Raw genomic sequence first — 13029 nt, 5'->3', positions numbered from 1 at the left:
TTGACGTCTTCGCTGAATATGTATCAAGCCTGCCGGTAGCGCAGCCGTCGCATTCTTCTTTCTATTCTTCGGTTCATAGTCTGCAATGTATTCTTTTATTCTAGTAAAGCATTTAAATTCAACCGACACACCTGACGAGCCATTACAATAAACACCTTCAAACACGGCCAAACGGTCTCGACTATAAATTCAGAGGAAGGCTCATGCCTGCAGTTAATTGAAAATCCTGTCTTTATTCTTGTGCGTATAATAAATCCCATAATGGATAGGGAAATTAGGTCGGAACACTTTCCTCACAATATAATCCCAATCCTCCCCTTCTATTATTCTATTTATTTCCTTCATATGCTCCAGGTTTGGGTCATATATGAGGTGTCACTGAACTACCTCAGACAGTGTGAGGTTATGCTGTTTACATAGCTATTTGTAAGGGAGGAGGAATGGGGATGTAAATGACGGCATTTTCGTGGTTTTCCTTAGGAGTTCCGTTGTTGTTACCATTGCTAATCTGTATCCAATTGAAATGCCGATTCGAGACCGTCAATCGCTACTAGGCTCCTGAGTAATCTTCCATATGGGCTTTTGTCATCCTGCGCTCCCAAAGTTCATTACGGCGCGCAAGAATGTATTTCTATTCCGATAGGTTCTGCTGCGAGTTCGGGTGCCATGGCGCGAAGAGAGAGTGGATTGATTATCTTCATGTATAATAAAGACTTTATAGGAGTCGGGCCGCCCTGCATTCAGGTTTTCACGAATTCCTCTTCTGAACTCTCTACTTATGGTTTAGGTCCAGTGTGGCTAGTAGCTGGCAATTAGCAACATCAAATCCAACAAAGGGGAATGAATCACTGCCGGATCTTAAAGTAACATGTTAGCTCGAGTCTATTTAACGGGCGAGGAAATAACAAATTATTGTTAATTTCCCAGGTGTCGATCTTCCTAGCCAGATTAGCTCTAGCTGTAAATCTCGCCGTAGCGTTGCCCAACCGGAAGGGACTCTGGAACTAATTGCTGATTACTGTTGAGAGGTATATGGCGAGGGTTCTGGCACAGACAGGAATGAGGGCGATCCTGACGCACAGATTTCTCCGCCAACCAACCAATCTAAGATGGCTGCCAAGTTTCCCATCGAGATTTCATTTGTCTAGATGCCAACGTCGCCCTTTTCAAAGTTAAACTATTGCTTGCTTCCGTCCTTTTTCTTTTCTTTTCTTTTCTTTTCTTTTCTCCTCTTTCTTTTTAGTTGACGGTCAGTAGTCGTGATATCTCTGCAGGAGTGAGGAGTTACATGTTTCATTAGCAAATGAAGTCAAAGTTATATTCCCCTCAAACTTTCTTTTTCACCTTCAATCTCATTTTTCAGCCCCAATGCTGAAAATCTTGATGAGATAATTAAAGAATATGGCCTATCAATCTCTATCTTTCAAGTGGCGAAGCCAAAGTTGACGCCCGTGCTTAGACTTTTACTTGGATATCCACTGTTGAATACCGTACTCATACATATCAATCAGACTACTTTTTCCTTTGCGTTGGCGGGCTAGCAATGTGAACTAATGTATTGGCTGAAAAGACTGTTTTCGGAAGGTCTAGACCTCCGCCAATCAAATCGGCGTTTGCCTAAATAAGAGCATTCAGGAAGACTAAGTGTTGACTTAAAAAACGCTTTACCAAAAGAGGGTTTACCCTTATTGGTAGCGGTAATACATTTGGTTCGTATTTTAGCTGGCAGTAAAATTAAATGCGAGTCAAAACAAAATCTTTCCTGATTGGGAATAGGTTGACTGCGGGTTGGCGAATCGGTGCTTGCTGGAAAAACAAAATGAGGTCTGGACCTGGTTATCTAACACAACTGATCGATCTGCATATCTCCATGTAGAGCTAATGTAGGCTAGAAGTTCGCATTTTTGAGTCTTTGATGCTATGGCCGGCCGGTCTTGAAGCTGTAATTATTTGCCACATCTTGTCGGCAACTCAATTCCGAGAGAGAAGCAGCTAACGGCCCGTGGTGTCAGGAGCCCCGATGAATCAAAAATAAGGAGGATCTTCGGATCTTCGGTGTCTCAACTACGGAAGACTGACGCCGCTCTTGTCTCTCCTCCAACCTAACAACGACTTGTTGGCACTCTGTCTTCTCTTTTGGGGGAAAGAGGGGGGGTTCTAGCTGTGCGCGGACCAGTCCAGCTCACAACCTTGTAATCTCCCCTGTGTGACATGACGCGGACTCTGTTTTTAGAAGGCGCCAATATACGGTGTGGCTATGTTATTGTCCCCAACGAACGAGCATCACATAGATCGATAGATTCGTGACCACAGCCAAACTCAAGATAACCTCCTTCCTGCGCGTACTGTCACCATGTACTCCATCATTTGGATAGATTTCAGGCTTTAAACTTACAAGAGAGTTTCATGTGGCGCATTGGTTGATCTACAGCTGACCCGCCACGATAACGAATTATTTCCACGACTCCACACTGGCTGAACTCACAGCACAGCAAGAAAGCTCCGGGTCTAGCAGCCTCAGCAAAGATGCCAAGTCGAGATTAAATCACGCTTGCCCAAGTAAAGATCATTTACACACCATGTGGACACATAAACTAGTATGATCATTTCTAGCTCGAATAAGCCGACCCCCTTGATATTTTGAACACTTAATCTAAATCAGCTTAATTGCCTATATCAATAGGCTTAACAGTAGATAAAATGGAAAAGGTATCATCAATTCTCAAGTACCTAAAGCCCTAGTATTGAAAGAGACACTCTAGCCATCTTAGCCACGATGTCCAGCTTCACATCCTACCAATCGAATAATTCGATGATGTCGTGGGACGACAAACACATGCAAGGTATGAAATTTAGGAATTGACTACAAAGGGATTTCAAGAACTAACCTTTGTGCTGTAGAGTCATGGGGTTATCATCTTCCAGTCTCGTTCCTCCCGCCAAACATATGGTTCAGCCCCGGCTCATCAGCAGGCGAAATCTCCAGACATATCGAGCCGTTCCGGGGCTCGATACCTGCATGGGTTAATCAAAGCTGCTGGACAAATCTACCGCCATCAGAAAGAACTAACGAATTCAGCCTCTCCTCGACACAGTATGCCTGGTACTCGTCCGACAACATTGAGACATGCTTCGCCGACAATCGATCCTCTTCATACGTTCATTTCCCCCGCAAAGGCGTCGCCACTGCGACCCTACACAGCACCTACCGTCAGAGCAATCAATGGCCGCAGTGGCCGGCGACAAAGGACCAGCATTCAGAGACTCCTTCCAATGCCGATACTGAATCTTCATCTCGTTTACAATCATCTTCCGTCTCTCCTGGGCAATACACCCGACCTGGACTTTTCGAAGACACACCATCTACCTCATCGGATGATAATGAAATACCGACAAATTCCGAAGCTTTGCAATTACAATGGGGATCAGACTCATCTTTCGATTCCAACATGTTTATTCCGCCAACACTTCAGGCCAGTAAATCAAAGGCCACTGACACGTGGCTAGCCTGGATCGAGAGCATCACAGCCTCCGAGACAGTACAATGGGCCAGTGACATCATGCACCAGCAGGTGAGCCTCTGCGGGTCTGTCGAGGCTGCCCACGGTCATGGACTAGATGATATACAAAAAAGGGCGGAGATAACTGTGCTGGGAAGGGGTATTCAAGCAAAGACACTACATGACGACCGCACGGCCGCTCAAAAGGTTCACCTACGTGCAGAGAAGCGACGGCAAATCCACAACAATTCTGAACGCAAACGGCGAGAACAGCTGCACCAAGGCTTCCTTGACCTGTGTGACATCGTCCCAGGCTTGAATATTCGCACACACACGCGGAAGGAGATTCTCTTCCGTACTGCCAGATGGCTGGAGCAGTTCCTCCAGGATAATGAGCGTCTAAAAGACCAGCTAGGCCAGCTAACTGCAGTCAATAAAGCCCGAACGGTCCACTAATGAAGATCATGTGTCATTATTGTCCGATATTGCGTGAATATCTCAAATCCTTTCAGTGATTTCTTCTTTTAATGTTGTCTGATCGGGTAGCGGATAATATTGGATCCCAGTTCTATTACCTTTGAAGAAGGGGAACTAAGCATAATACCAGTTTTGTGATATATTCCGGTCCTACCAACGTATAACGTCTTTCATTATCTTCAGTCGGCTCACTCATCAAACTTTCCAAGCGCCGCGGATCCGCTCAAGTCGGTCATAAAATCGCCCACACTATGCCATCGAATAGTTTTTGCGATTGCCCGTATCACGGGTATATGGCGGAAGGAACAGCAGGTGATAAAAATTGTGGCAGTTCCCCCAACTAACCCTTGTATGCCAAATCAGCGATATTGGCCTGCATCGCGGACCAAGACTCTAGATCTAGATCCTAACGAACCCCTGATAGCAGGATCTGTCTCGACGGATATCGATAGCGAGCACTTAAACCTGGATAATAGTCTGTTGAATGTCTTACCATATATCACTTTTTCACAAAAGTCTAACGAAAAGATCGTAGTAGAGTATTTTGGTCACTGTCATTCTTCAATCGTCTCTTGATTCTCTTTTTCTCCGTTAAAGAAGAAACCATTGAATTGTATAGCCACCTTATTGAACCTAATGACACATATGTATACACCGGGCTTTTCTACACAGAGCAGTGGGTTTGATCTACTCAAGCTACAACCGATGTAGTTTAGACAAGTGGGAATGAAGATATAGCTATTAACATGATTCAATGTACGAATTAACTAAATTGTCAAAGGCTTGTGTGCACAACAAACGAAATTGAAGTCAGATTCACTTATTGTGTAGCCCAAAGTCGAGGCCAGCATCCTTTCCAAATTCGGGTGTGGAGAGAGCATCCACAGGGTTTGTCCGCGACCTAACTATCTGACAGATTCAGATTCCTTGGTTGTTCAACAATTATTAATAACTTACGAGATGAACTAAGTAGCTTGGACAATTGATTCATTTGTCATTTTTAGCGCACAAAGAGGGTATTTAAACAGCGGTTGGGCTGAGCAGATTTCTTTGTATTAATGGAACCCACGTAAAGCAAACATAGAAAGATTGTCGCAAACATTCTAAACTAAAGACATAGGGAAAGAAATCGCTGTGGTATCAAGGTAAACTTAGCCAAAAGCAAACTGTACACAGGAAATAATATCACAGCAAACACGTAATAGTGGGGTGACAGAGAAAGCCCCTCCAAATATCAGAGGGTGAAATAGTCCTAGACTTTAGCAGAAATCAATAAGAACGGTCTCAGTTACCATTGACAGGCACCTTCTTCTTCAAATCAAGGTCATTGTTAGGCATCTGTGCCAGCCAGGTTGGTGGTGCAATCCCAGTCTGCTCATGGATGGTGCTGAGTAGCGGAGGAAGAGACTGCATAATATTTCTGATAGGGGCAGAGGCATCTGCCTCACCAGCAGCAGAGCCCGTATTCCATGTAGTAATCTTGGGCTGCATGCCGTGGACAGCGCTGGCATTGGCCTTTGCTAGTTTCTCGTACACGCCAGTTTCAATCATTCTGAACTGAAGGAAGCCATGGGGGCCACCGAGCGTGTCCACCATTTCGCGGTATGCCTTTGCCATTTCGATTATACCTTCAGCTTCACGTTTCTTGTTGTAATCTGCATAGCATCATTAGCATAACCTGGAAGTAAATTCAAAGATTAGTGGTATCGTACATGCAGCATCGGATTCCACCTTTTGTCTGTAGAAACTTGCATCAGCAGCCTTTTGTTCAGTGTAGAATGCAGCGTCGGCCTTTTGCTGTGCGGATTCACGTGCAATCACACTCTTCGTGACATCAGTGGCACGAAGACGCTCCAACTCGGTCTGGGCTCGCTTGGTCTCAAGCTCCTTCTGCAGCTCGGCATCTCTCACTTCGGTCTGGCGTTGAGCGGTAATTTTAGCCAATTTAATATCTCGTTCCAGTTCAGTCTGGCGATTGGTTAATTCAGAGTCTGCTTTGGCCTTTTCAGCCTTGCGCTTAGTTTCAAGGACGGCTGTTTCGGCGTCGATCTTGGAAATTTCCTGCTTGGTGCGACCTTTCTTCTCTGCTTCACCAATCTCACCACGCATGCGGGCCTCGGCAACATCAATTTTAGCCTGATTGAGGGCACCTTCATGAGCCTTTCGGCTGAGGAATGCAAAGTATTCGCTTCCAGGAGTGTCTTGCAGTTCTTTGACGTTGGCATTATAACTGTATATCATTAGTATACGGTCCAAATCCCAAACGGGGTAAAAAGCGTATTTACATTCGTAGGCCAAATTGCTGCAACTCGTTCTGGACATTTTCGATCACTAGAGTGGCGTTACTATAATGTTGGTTGAACACCAGAGGAGAACCACAAACCCTTGCCCTTGAAAACTTGGCGCTCCTTAAAGATCTCCTCCATGGTCATACCGGAGACAATCACACGGGTTTCACCCTCAATAATACCCTTGACGATATCCTGCACGTGATGACGTCGAGTGGGCTGGGCCACCTCCCCGACAGGTTGACCAGCGCCATCGACGGTCCCTGAGAGGAGAAGCGCATATTTCTTCAGGGCTTCGAGCTCGTTGTCCGGGCCAATGGTGAAAACAGCTGGCAGAGCAAACTGCAGCTTCTCGACGGTCATGGCCTGCAGGTTCAGGGAAAAGTCGAATGGCATAACAGAGATCCGAGAAATCTGATATTACATGTCAAAACCGGCCGCGGCTTCTTCCTAGGCGACGGACTTACCTTCTGCCATGGGTACACAAAGGCCTTTTTGCAGATGCGCAGGTCCGGAATACCGGCACCTGTCACGACCAGGTATTCATTGGCGTTAGCGATGTGGTACCTAGGCGTAGCTGTCAGTCGTACATAGTCATAGACCAAAGGTTCTCAGTCGGCACCAAGGCATACTTCATAGTGACGGGTGATACTAATCGTTATGTGTGTGTGTGTGTGTGTGTGTGTGTGTGTTTGTGTGTAAAGCTGTATACGGTCAAGGAGAGGATAGGGATGCAGTCTCTGCAGGTACAAGGAAGAGTGAGGCGAGACCAAGCTCCTTTATAGCTTGCGAAGCCTGCAGCTGCCCATGTTATACTTGGAGAGCCGCCGCTGTGATTGGCTGAGGCAGACCACCTTGGCAGGCAGGAAGTCGCCCCCAAAGAGGCTAGCGCGGTCGGGCGTTACTTGGTACTGGCCTGCCGCGCATCATGTGACTGTCATCGTACCGCTGTATCCAGAGAGCGCATGTATTATTGTTGTAATTATTGTATGCTTCCCCGCTTGGTCTTGTCATGTCAGGTCAGGTCAGCCTTGCAGGTTGCCAGCTCTTCGCACGCATCAAAACAAGCGGGAATCTGGATCAAAGAACCAGCCCCGGACGCCATGCTCTTTGCGGGCTGCACGGGTAGCAAGGCCCCCTGATGATTGAGCGCCGTGGTTGAAGCCGCTGGCTGTGCAATCTATTGATCGCTGAAGGGAAGGCCCCCCCGATGCGGCTCTGCCTTGAGACCGATACGTGATACTTACATGGCTTTCGGCTGTGTTGGCTAGCTTCAAGCTCTCGGCAACCAGGCGCCCTCTATGGAGCCACGGCCGGGCGTAGGGGCAGTGCACCCAATAGTAGACTATCGCGGGGCGCAGCGGTTAATCGGCATCCCTCCTTTTGAGACTTGTATGAATTCCCTCATTGTGATTTCTTCACTGCGACCGCATTAACTGTAATCTTACCGGCTGATCCCGTGAGAACAGATGGTAGGGATTATGCCGCCAAGTAGCTTCCTCGTGTATGAGTCTGCCTTCTCGGTCCTCGCAGTCAACTTCGAACTCACAGGAAAATAATTCTATGTATCCAAACCCCCCGTCAGGGTCAAGTGCCTAGTCAAGTACCTCACAAGATGTCGAAATCGCCATTTCAATACGCTGAAGACCCAGTGCCTTCTTATGAAGAGAGCGTCCGCTCAACACCAACCAGGTCGCCCCTTCCTCAGCAGACCCTTCCTCAGCAACTTGATGACGCTCGCCTAAGTCGCGTTCGAAATATTCTTTCCACTTATGTCGACCCTCTCCTTGCAGCCCAGGGGGCCTCGGGGATCTATAACGCTGTCTTTCTTCTGATACCATCTAATGTGGACTCGCTACAACAACAACAATCTAGCTCTGAATATTCATACTCCACCCCGAAAGAACCAGAAGTCGTGGGCTTCGCATCCACCGATGTTGTCAAACTCATTCGCTTGAAAGGCGAGGAGCATACTATAGAGTTCTGGAGACAGCCTGCCGTAATTGAGGAACTGGGGAAAGGCTTGCGCATGCGTTTGGAAATGAGTGGCCACCGTGTCGAAAAGAACGAGAGTCCTGAGCCGGTGCCTGAACCAGCACCTTCCAAACCAACATCGCCACCGCCAAGCGAGAAGAAGGCATCAGGCTGGTTTCGATCCAAGCCGAAGAAGCAATCAAAGTCATGGCTGAACAGCACAATTCCATCCGAAGCGACCATCACCGATCACAAACTGGGATGGCGCGAGAAACATGAAGATGTCGACCTCAGCAAACCTTTACGGCGGGGCTTAGTCAGGGTGCGTGTCGAATGGAAGGAAGTCTGTTTGCGAGTAGAAAATGAGCTGGGTTTGTTTGAAACACGCAAGGGACCGGGTGTATGCTTGTTGGTTGACGTTGGAAGTTGATAGATATGAGAATTTTTCATTGCTTTAAAATATCACATTTCTCAGACAGAGTATGAAATACATCCTTCTGTTGGCTCGAAAGAGTTTATTTGAGCAATGCATCATTCACTAGATATAACGCGCACATAGTTTGAGGAAATAAACATATGATATTAATTAAATCAAGACAGATCGGCTCCGGTTGCGGTGATTGGCCAATGCACCCCGCGAAGTGGGTTTTGCAAACTAATTTATCATATTTATCATCTCCCCGCAAAGATCGACTGCGTCTGCTTCTTTTTCAGTAGAATTTGCCTCAATTCAGATATTCCAGTTGAGAAATACTGCAAGGTAAGATCGTCTATATGCAAGTTTCCATGATTCTTTTTAATATGGCTATGATTCTCTTTTCGTTGTATTCATCTATCTTGTTGGAGCCATGCACCGCCCCTCCTCGCATACAAATTGATTGCACACAGAATGATAGATCTCTGCCATCTCTTTTTGTGCCCGGATTTGTTGCACCTCTGTTATTCAAGTTGTTGACATCCATTTGTTCTGGAAAATAAATATGCTGCACTTATCATCCTGTATTGTTAGATTGCATGACATCATCAAGCGTCGATATGAGAGGTTCGATATTTCTTCGGCCACTCGCTGATTCATTAATATATGAATGTTTGCTCTTCCTCGATGCGACCTCACTGACTATACACAGTTAGATCTTCCAAACATTACCAATATGGCACCGGCAGCTCCTCTTGCCATTGCGACCTCTTCCGTTCACCGACTTGTCAAAGAAGAAGCTTCGTATCACCGAGAGTTGGAGCAACAGACAAAACGTCTGCAAAAGCTTGAGTCAGAGAGCGCTGCTGGCGATGATGAAGGCAATAGCGAGTTCCTGCTGAAACAAGAGGTGAGTCTACTTTAGAGCTGCCGGTATGGCGATGATATATTCTAACATGCATTCACACAAACAGCGGCAAGCCGTGGAGGAAACCAAAGCCATCCTCCCAACCTTGAAGGAGAAGATTTCCGATGCTGTTGCAAAGCTGGAACGGCTCATTGTGAGTGATAGAACAGTTCTTGGATCCATAGCCGCTGTCTAACACGTTTTCTTGTGCAGGTCGAGGAGGGTCAAAAAGGATCTGAGAGCAATGTAGAGCAGCTGACCGCTGCTAAAGAGGCGGTATCTCAGGCAAAAACAGCGCTTCGTGAGATTGCTTAATTGTGCTTTCTATTCTCAAACCAGTCGATGAAATAATAGCTATGCTTAACCTAGATTAATGTAATACTAAATCCTCAAATGCCTGGTAGCCGAAACAATCATGCTTTAGAGAACACCATGAACGCCAACCCATGTTTTACCCAAGTGTACATAGAAAGTAGTGTGCATGATATAACATTTCAGGTGGTATCCATCTTATCTTCCCTTTCGTCAGTCTCTCCCTCTTCAAGCTCGTCAACCTCTCCTTCATCAGGCATGTTGATATCGTCTTCTTGCTTATCCTCCGCGGCGGACATAGACTGTCTCAATGGAGAGGCCGCGCCTATTGTGTCTGCTTGCAGTCTCTCCACCTGTAGTTTGCTGGGAACATGCTCATCGCCTGTTTGAGACTCGGAGTCTGGTCGCGGTGAGTTGACACCGCTAGTTCGACCTTTCGATTCGTCCTCCCCATCTCCCGTATCGCCATCATCACCCTCTTGCATGCCCTCCCTTCGTTCGACCTCTTCCTTTTCATCCCGAATCAAGCGACGCAGCTGCATTCCTTCTTCAACGATACGGCCAAATTGTTCGCGCCGTTCAGACCACGTCTTTGCGTATTCCTTGCTCTCTTTTTCTAGCTCTTGAATTTCCACCTCCAGTTTTTCAAGATTCGCCTTTTGATCCTCCCGCGGACGAAGAAGCCGGTTACTTGTAATTTTCTCCGTCAGGTCATCATACACCTTCCGAAGGTTCAGCGTCTTCTGTGCAGCTTCCAGCTGTACGCGAAGCTCGCCGGTATTGTCTCGCACGTCCTGCGCCGTCGACTGGATCCGTAGTTTCTCTGCCGCATATCGCTCTCTCTCTTTCTCATTGTTCGTCAACAGAAACTGGATCCGCGCGATGCTGCTCTCGAAGGCCGCAAAGTCGAGTGTTACGGCTTCCTTGAATTGCCGCCATTCATCAAGCTTCTTCTGCCGCCGAGTATCTGCATCTGCATCTGCATCTGCAGGGTCTGCACCCGGCTCGGGGGGTGGTGTGAGGGGCAGGGATAATGGCGTAGAAACGAGAGATTCGCGAGCGAGGAGCCGCTTTGTAATGCGCTTGAATGGCTTTTCCTCGACGTTGAGGAGGCGGGATTTATGGAGTGCATCTACACAGACAGCACGGTCAGCTGGCACGAAGCCCGCAATGGAGGAGTCCATGCTCACCTTCCTCTTCCTGGTCCAATAGCCTGTGCGATGCCATGGCGAATACTAATAATGGCCGTTGTTGCTGGAGTAGTAAATAGAATTTGATAATGTAGTCACTATCAATTTGATGTAAGAAGGAGGCTTGGCCAGAGCCGCTTTGCACCTTCCAGTTTTGCGGCTTTGTTTAAGCTCCCGCCCCACCCCCAACCTGGCCTGGTCGCTTTTCCTTTCTCGCAGTCGCGCAGGTTCGCAGCTCTCGAGTGCCCGCTGCAATCGTCGTGGACCGCTTCAAAGCGCTTTAAATTGGATCTTCTTGCCCCGGCGGCTCGTCTTTCCTGCGTCGGCCCGCTGTATGGAGGTCCTCATCCTCAGGCTTATCGCGGACGGAGCCAAGGTAACTCGCTCGACCTTTTGCTGGATGTTTACTCAACTCACTTCTTGGATGATAGTTAATCCTACAATAAACTGGACGATTGGCCCCGATTGAGCGTTGTTTAATATGGCAGAGGTGGTGTCGGGGCTCATCGTGGGCCAACGATTCGACTCGCTCGAGGACTTCAAATCCGCCATTCGCAATATCTCCGTTCGCCAACATTGGGATCTGCGAGTCGTGCGTAGCAATAAGAAAAGTGTCGTTCTCGGATGCCGCTCGTCCTCCAACTGTTACTTTCGCGTCGTGTGTCGGGCGAACAAGAATGCGACGCACATCACAAGCTTGCAAGACACGCACAGCTGCCGGAGGAATCTGGGCTCCGCGGGGTCGACGCCAGCGCGCTCGGAAGCCTCACATGTCCGCTTTCTATTAAATGAGATTCCCAAGCTATTTGATATGAAGAATAAGATCAAGGGCCAGGATGTTGTCGATGCAGTGAAACGATATCACGGTTACGATATTTCGATGCGTCAAGCGCAACGCGCATTGACCAAACTACAGCCCCGGCTATCAAGAGCCCACGCAGACCAGGAAAGCAGCTCATCACAAGTGCAGCCAGACCACCGGGTAGCTACGCGTATGAGTAACGAAGAGCCCTTTGATCCGCTCGGTGAAGACCGTGGCTGGGCTGAGAACGGCCTATCGTCAGCATTGATGGAAGATGACGGCATGGATCAAGATGACGACTCGCCCACAGAAAATGTGTCGGCGGCCATTGTACATGCACAGCAGCATGATCCGTCTCTAGCTGGTGTTTCCCATCATGCGCAACCAGGTCCTCCAGAGCCGCCCTCGCTCTCGGCCGTTCCACAGCTCAACTCCCTCCCACCGCCTCCCCAACCGTACCCTCAACCTCCGCAACAAATACAGCCTCCTCCACCACAACCAAATCCAAAATCTCAAAATCAATCGCAGCCCCAGACCCAATCGCAGCCACAGAATCGACCGCCTCCACCGCAACCGCCACCGCAACATCATCAACACCCTGCATCAGCTGGCCATCCTGCAGCCGCTCAATTAGTGCTCACCAACTTTAAAATTGAATTCACATGTACTTCCTGTGGTGCCCTAAACCAGAGCTTTTTCCCAAACCAAGGCAACGTCACAAACAATGCCTATTTACAAACCCATGGCATCGGCCCAGCCAACACTGCCCGTCCTCCAATGGACGCCGTACCAAATGACACAGCAAACGCCGCTGCCGCTGGGTTTGGAGGGCCCGAGTATGAGGGCAATGGGCCTTCTCATGCTCGGAATATACCTCCATGGGTAAGCGGATTAGACGTTGCCATACCTCCTACGAATTCATAGTATAATCTGTCTGTCATGACTTGACACAACGGAAATTCTCGTCAAGACCGCGCCGTTGGTATATCCGGCGACGATCCCTATCCCTGCGTATCTGCATACGTGCTAATGTCTCGTCTGGTTTTCATGTCCACTAAAAATTCTGGTTTCTCTAATGATCTTTCCGGCGTGATATTGGGTGTTATGAGCCATGAACGCTTGCATACTTCGACTACTAATAATACCTAATTGGAAGTACATAGG

General features: G+C 47.9%; 5 protein-coding genes across 5 annotated transcripts; 3 read left to right on the top strand and 2 right to left on the bottom strand.

Annotated features, from left to right (window-relative positions):
* The first annotated feature begins 2368 nt into the window (after positions 1-2368).
* On the top strand, positions 2369-4142 carry BGW36DRAFT_179646 (uncharacterized protein). The gene is made up of 2 exons (XM_046209714.1): positions 2369-2843; positions 2902-4142. The coding sequence occupies exons 1-2, from the start codon at positions 2777-2779 to the stop codon at positions 3954-3956; spliced, it is 1122 nt and encodes a 373-aa protein (XP_046070918.1). The 5' UTR covers positions 2369-2776; the 3' UTR covers positions 3957-4142.
* Positions 4143-4966: 824 nt separating this feature from the next.
* BGW36DRAFT_380009 (flotillin domain protein) lies at positions 4967-6965 on the bottom strand. The gene is made up of 6 exons (XM_046216278.1): positions 6898-6965; positions 6733-6832; positions 6361-6679; positions 6263-6308; positions 5690-6207; positions 4967-5632 (listed from the first exon to the last, which is right to left on the bottom strand). The coding sequence occupies exons 1-6, from the start codon at positions 6900-6902 to the stop codon at positions 5262-5264; spliced, it is 1359 nt and encodes a 452-aa protein (XP_046070917.1). The 5' UTR covers positions 6903-6965; the 3' UTR covers positions 4967-5261.
* A 678-nt stretch (positions 6966-7643) lies between these two features.
* Positions 7644-8711, top strand: BGW36DRAFT_179583 (uncharacterized protein). Its single transcript, XM_046209713.1, has one exon. The coding sequence runs from the start codon at positions 7881-7883 to the stop codon at positions 8667-8669; it is 789 nt and encodes a 262-aa protein (XP_046070916.1). The 5' UTR covers positions 7644-7880; the 3' UTR covers positions 8670-8711.
* Positions 8712-9390: 679 nt separating this feature from the next.
* Positions 9391-9876, top strand: BGW36DRAFT_296843 (putative tubulin-specific chaperone Rbl2; the record flags this gene model as incomplete). The annotated part of the gene is made up of 3 exons (XM_046211314.1): positions 9391-9564; positions 9629-9715; positions 9775-9876. The coding sequence occupies 3 exons, from the start codon at positions 9391-9393 to the stop codon at positions 9874-9876; spliced, it is 363 nt and encodes a 120-aa protein (XP_046070915.1).
* Positions 9877-10055: 179 nt separating this feature from the next.
* BGW36DRAFT_297680 (Tho complex subunit 7-domain-containing protein) lies at positions 10056-11100 on the bottom strand (the record flags this gene model as incomplete). Its single annotated transcript, XM_046211373.1, has 2 exons — positions 10056-11005; positions 11064-11100. The coding sequence occupies 2 exons, from the start codon at positions 11098-11100 to the stop codon at positions 10056-10058; spliced, it is 987 nt and encodes a 328-aa protein (XP_046070914.1).
* Positions 11101-13029: the final 1929 nt, after the last annotated feature.

Source organism: Talaromyces proteolyticus (genome assembly GCF_021365285.1).
Source record: "Talaromyces proteolyticus strain PMI_201 chromosome Unknown BGW36scaffold_7, whole genome shotgun sequence".
Lineage (NCBI taxonomy): Eukaryota > Fungi > Ascomycota > Eurotiomycetes > Eurotiales > Trichocomaceae > Talaromyces > Talaromyces proteolyticus.
Note: the sequence above shows the minus strand (reverse complement) of the source record. Positions and strands in the feature narration are given on the sequence as shown.

What these genes read in the sequence shown, in the direction of transcription:
- BGW36DRAFT_380009 (XM_046216278.1), bottom strand. An exon ending in TTGTGTACCCATGGCAGAAG is followed by an intron (nt 6,680 to 6,732) that starts GTAAGTCCGTCG and finishes ATGTAATATCAG; the next exon opens with ATTTCTCGGATCTCTGTTAT. An exon ending in CCAAGTTTTCAAGGGCAAGG is followed by an intron (nt 6,309 to 6,360) that starts GTTTGTGGTTCT and finishes ACGCCACTCTAG; the next exon opens with TGATCGAAAATGTCCAGAAC.
- BGW36DRAFT_179646 (XM_046209714.1), top strand. Translation starts at nt 2,777, where the DNA reads ATGTCCAGCTTCACATCCTACCAATCGAATAATTCGATGATGTCGTGG. An exon ending in GGACGACAAACACATGCAAG is followed by an intron (nt 2,844 to 2,901) that starts GTATGAAATTTA and finishes TTTGTGCTGTAG; the next exon opens with AGTCATGGGGTTATCATCTT.
- BGW36DRAFT_179583 (XM_046209713.1), top strand. Translation starts at nt 7,881, where the DNA reads ATGTCGAAATCGCCATTTCAATACGCTGAAGACCCAGTGCCTTCTTAT.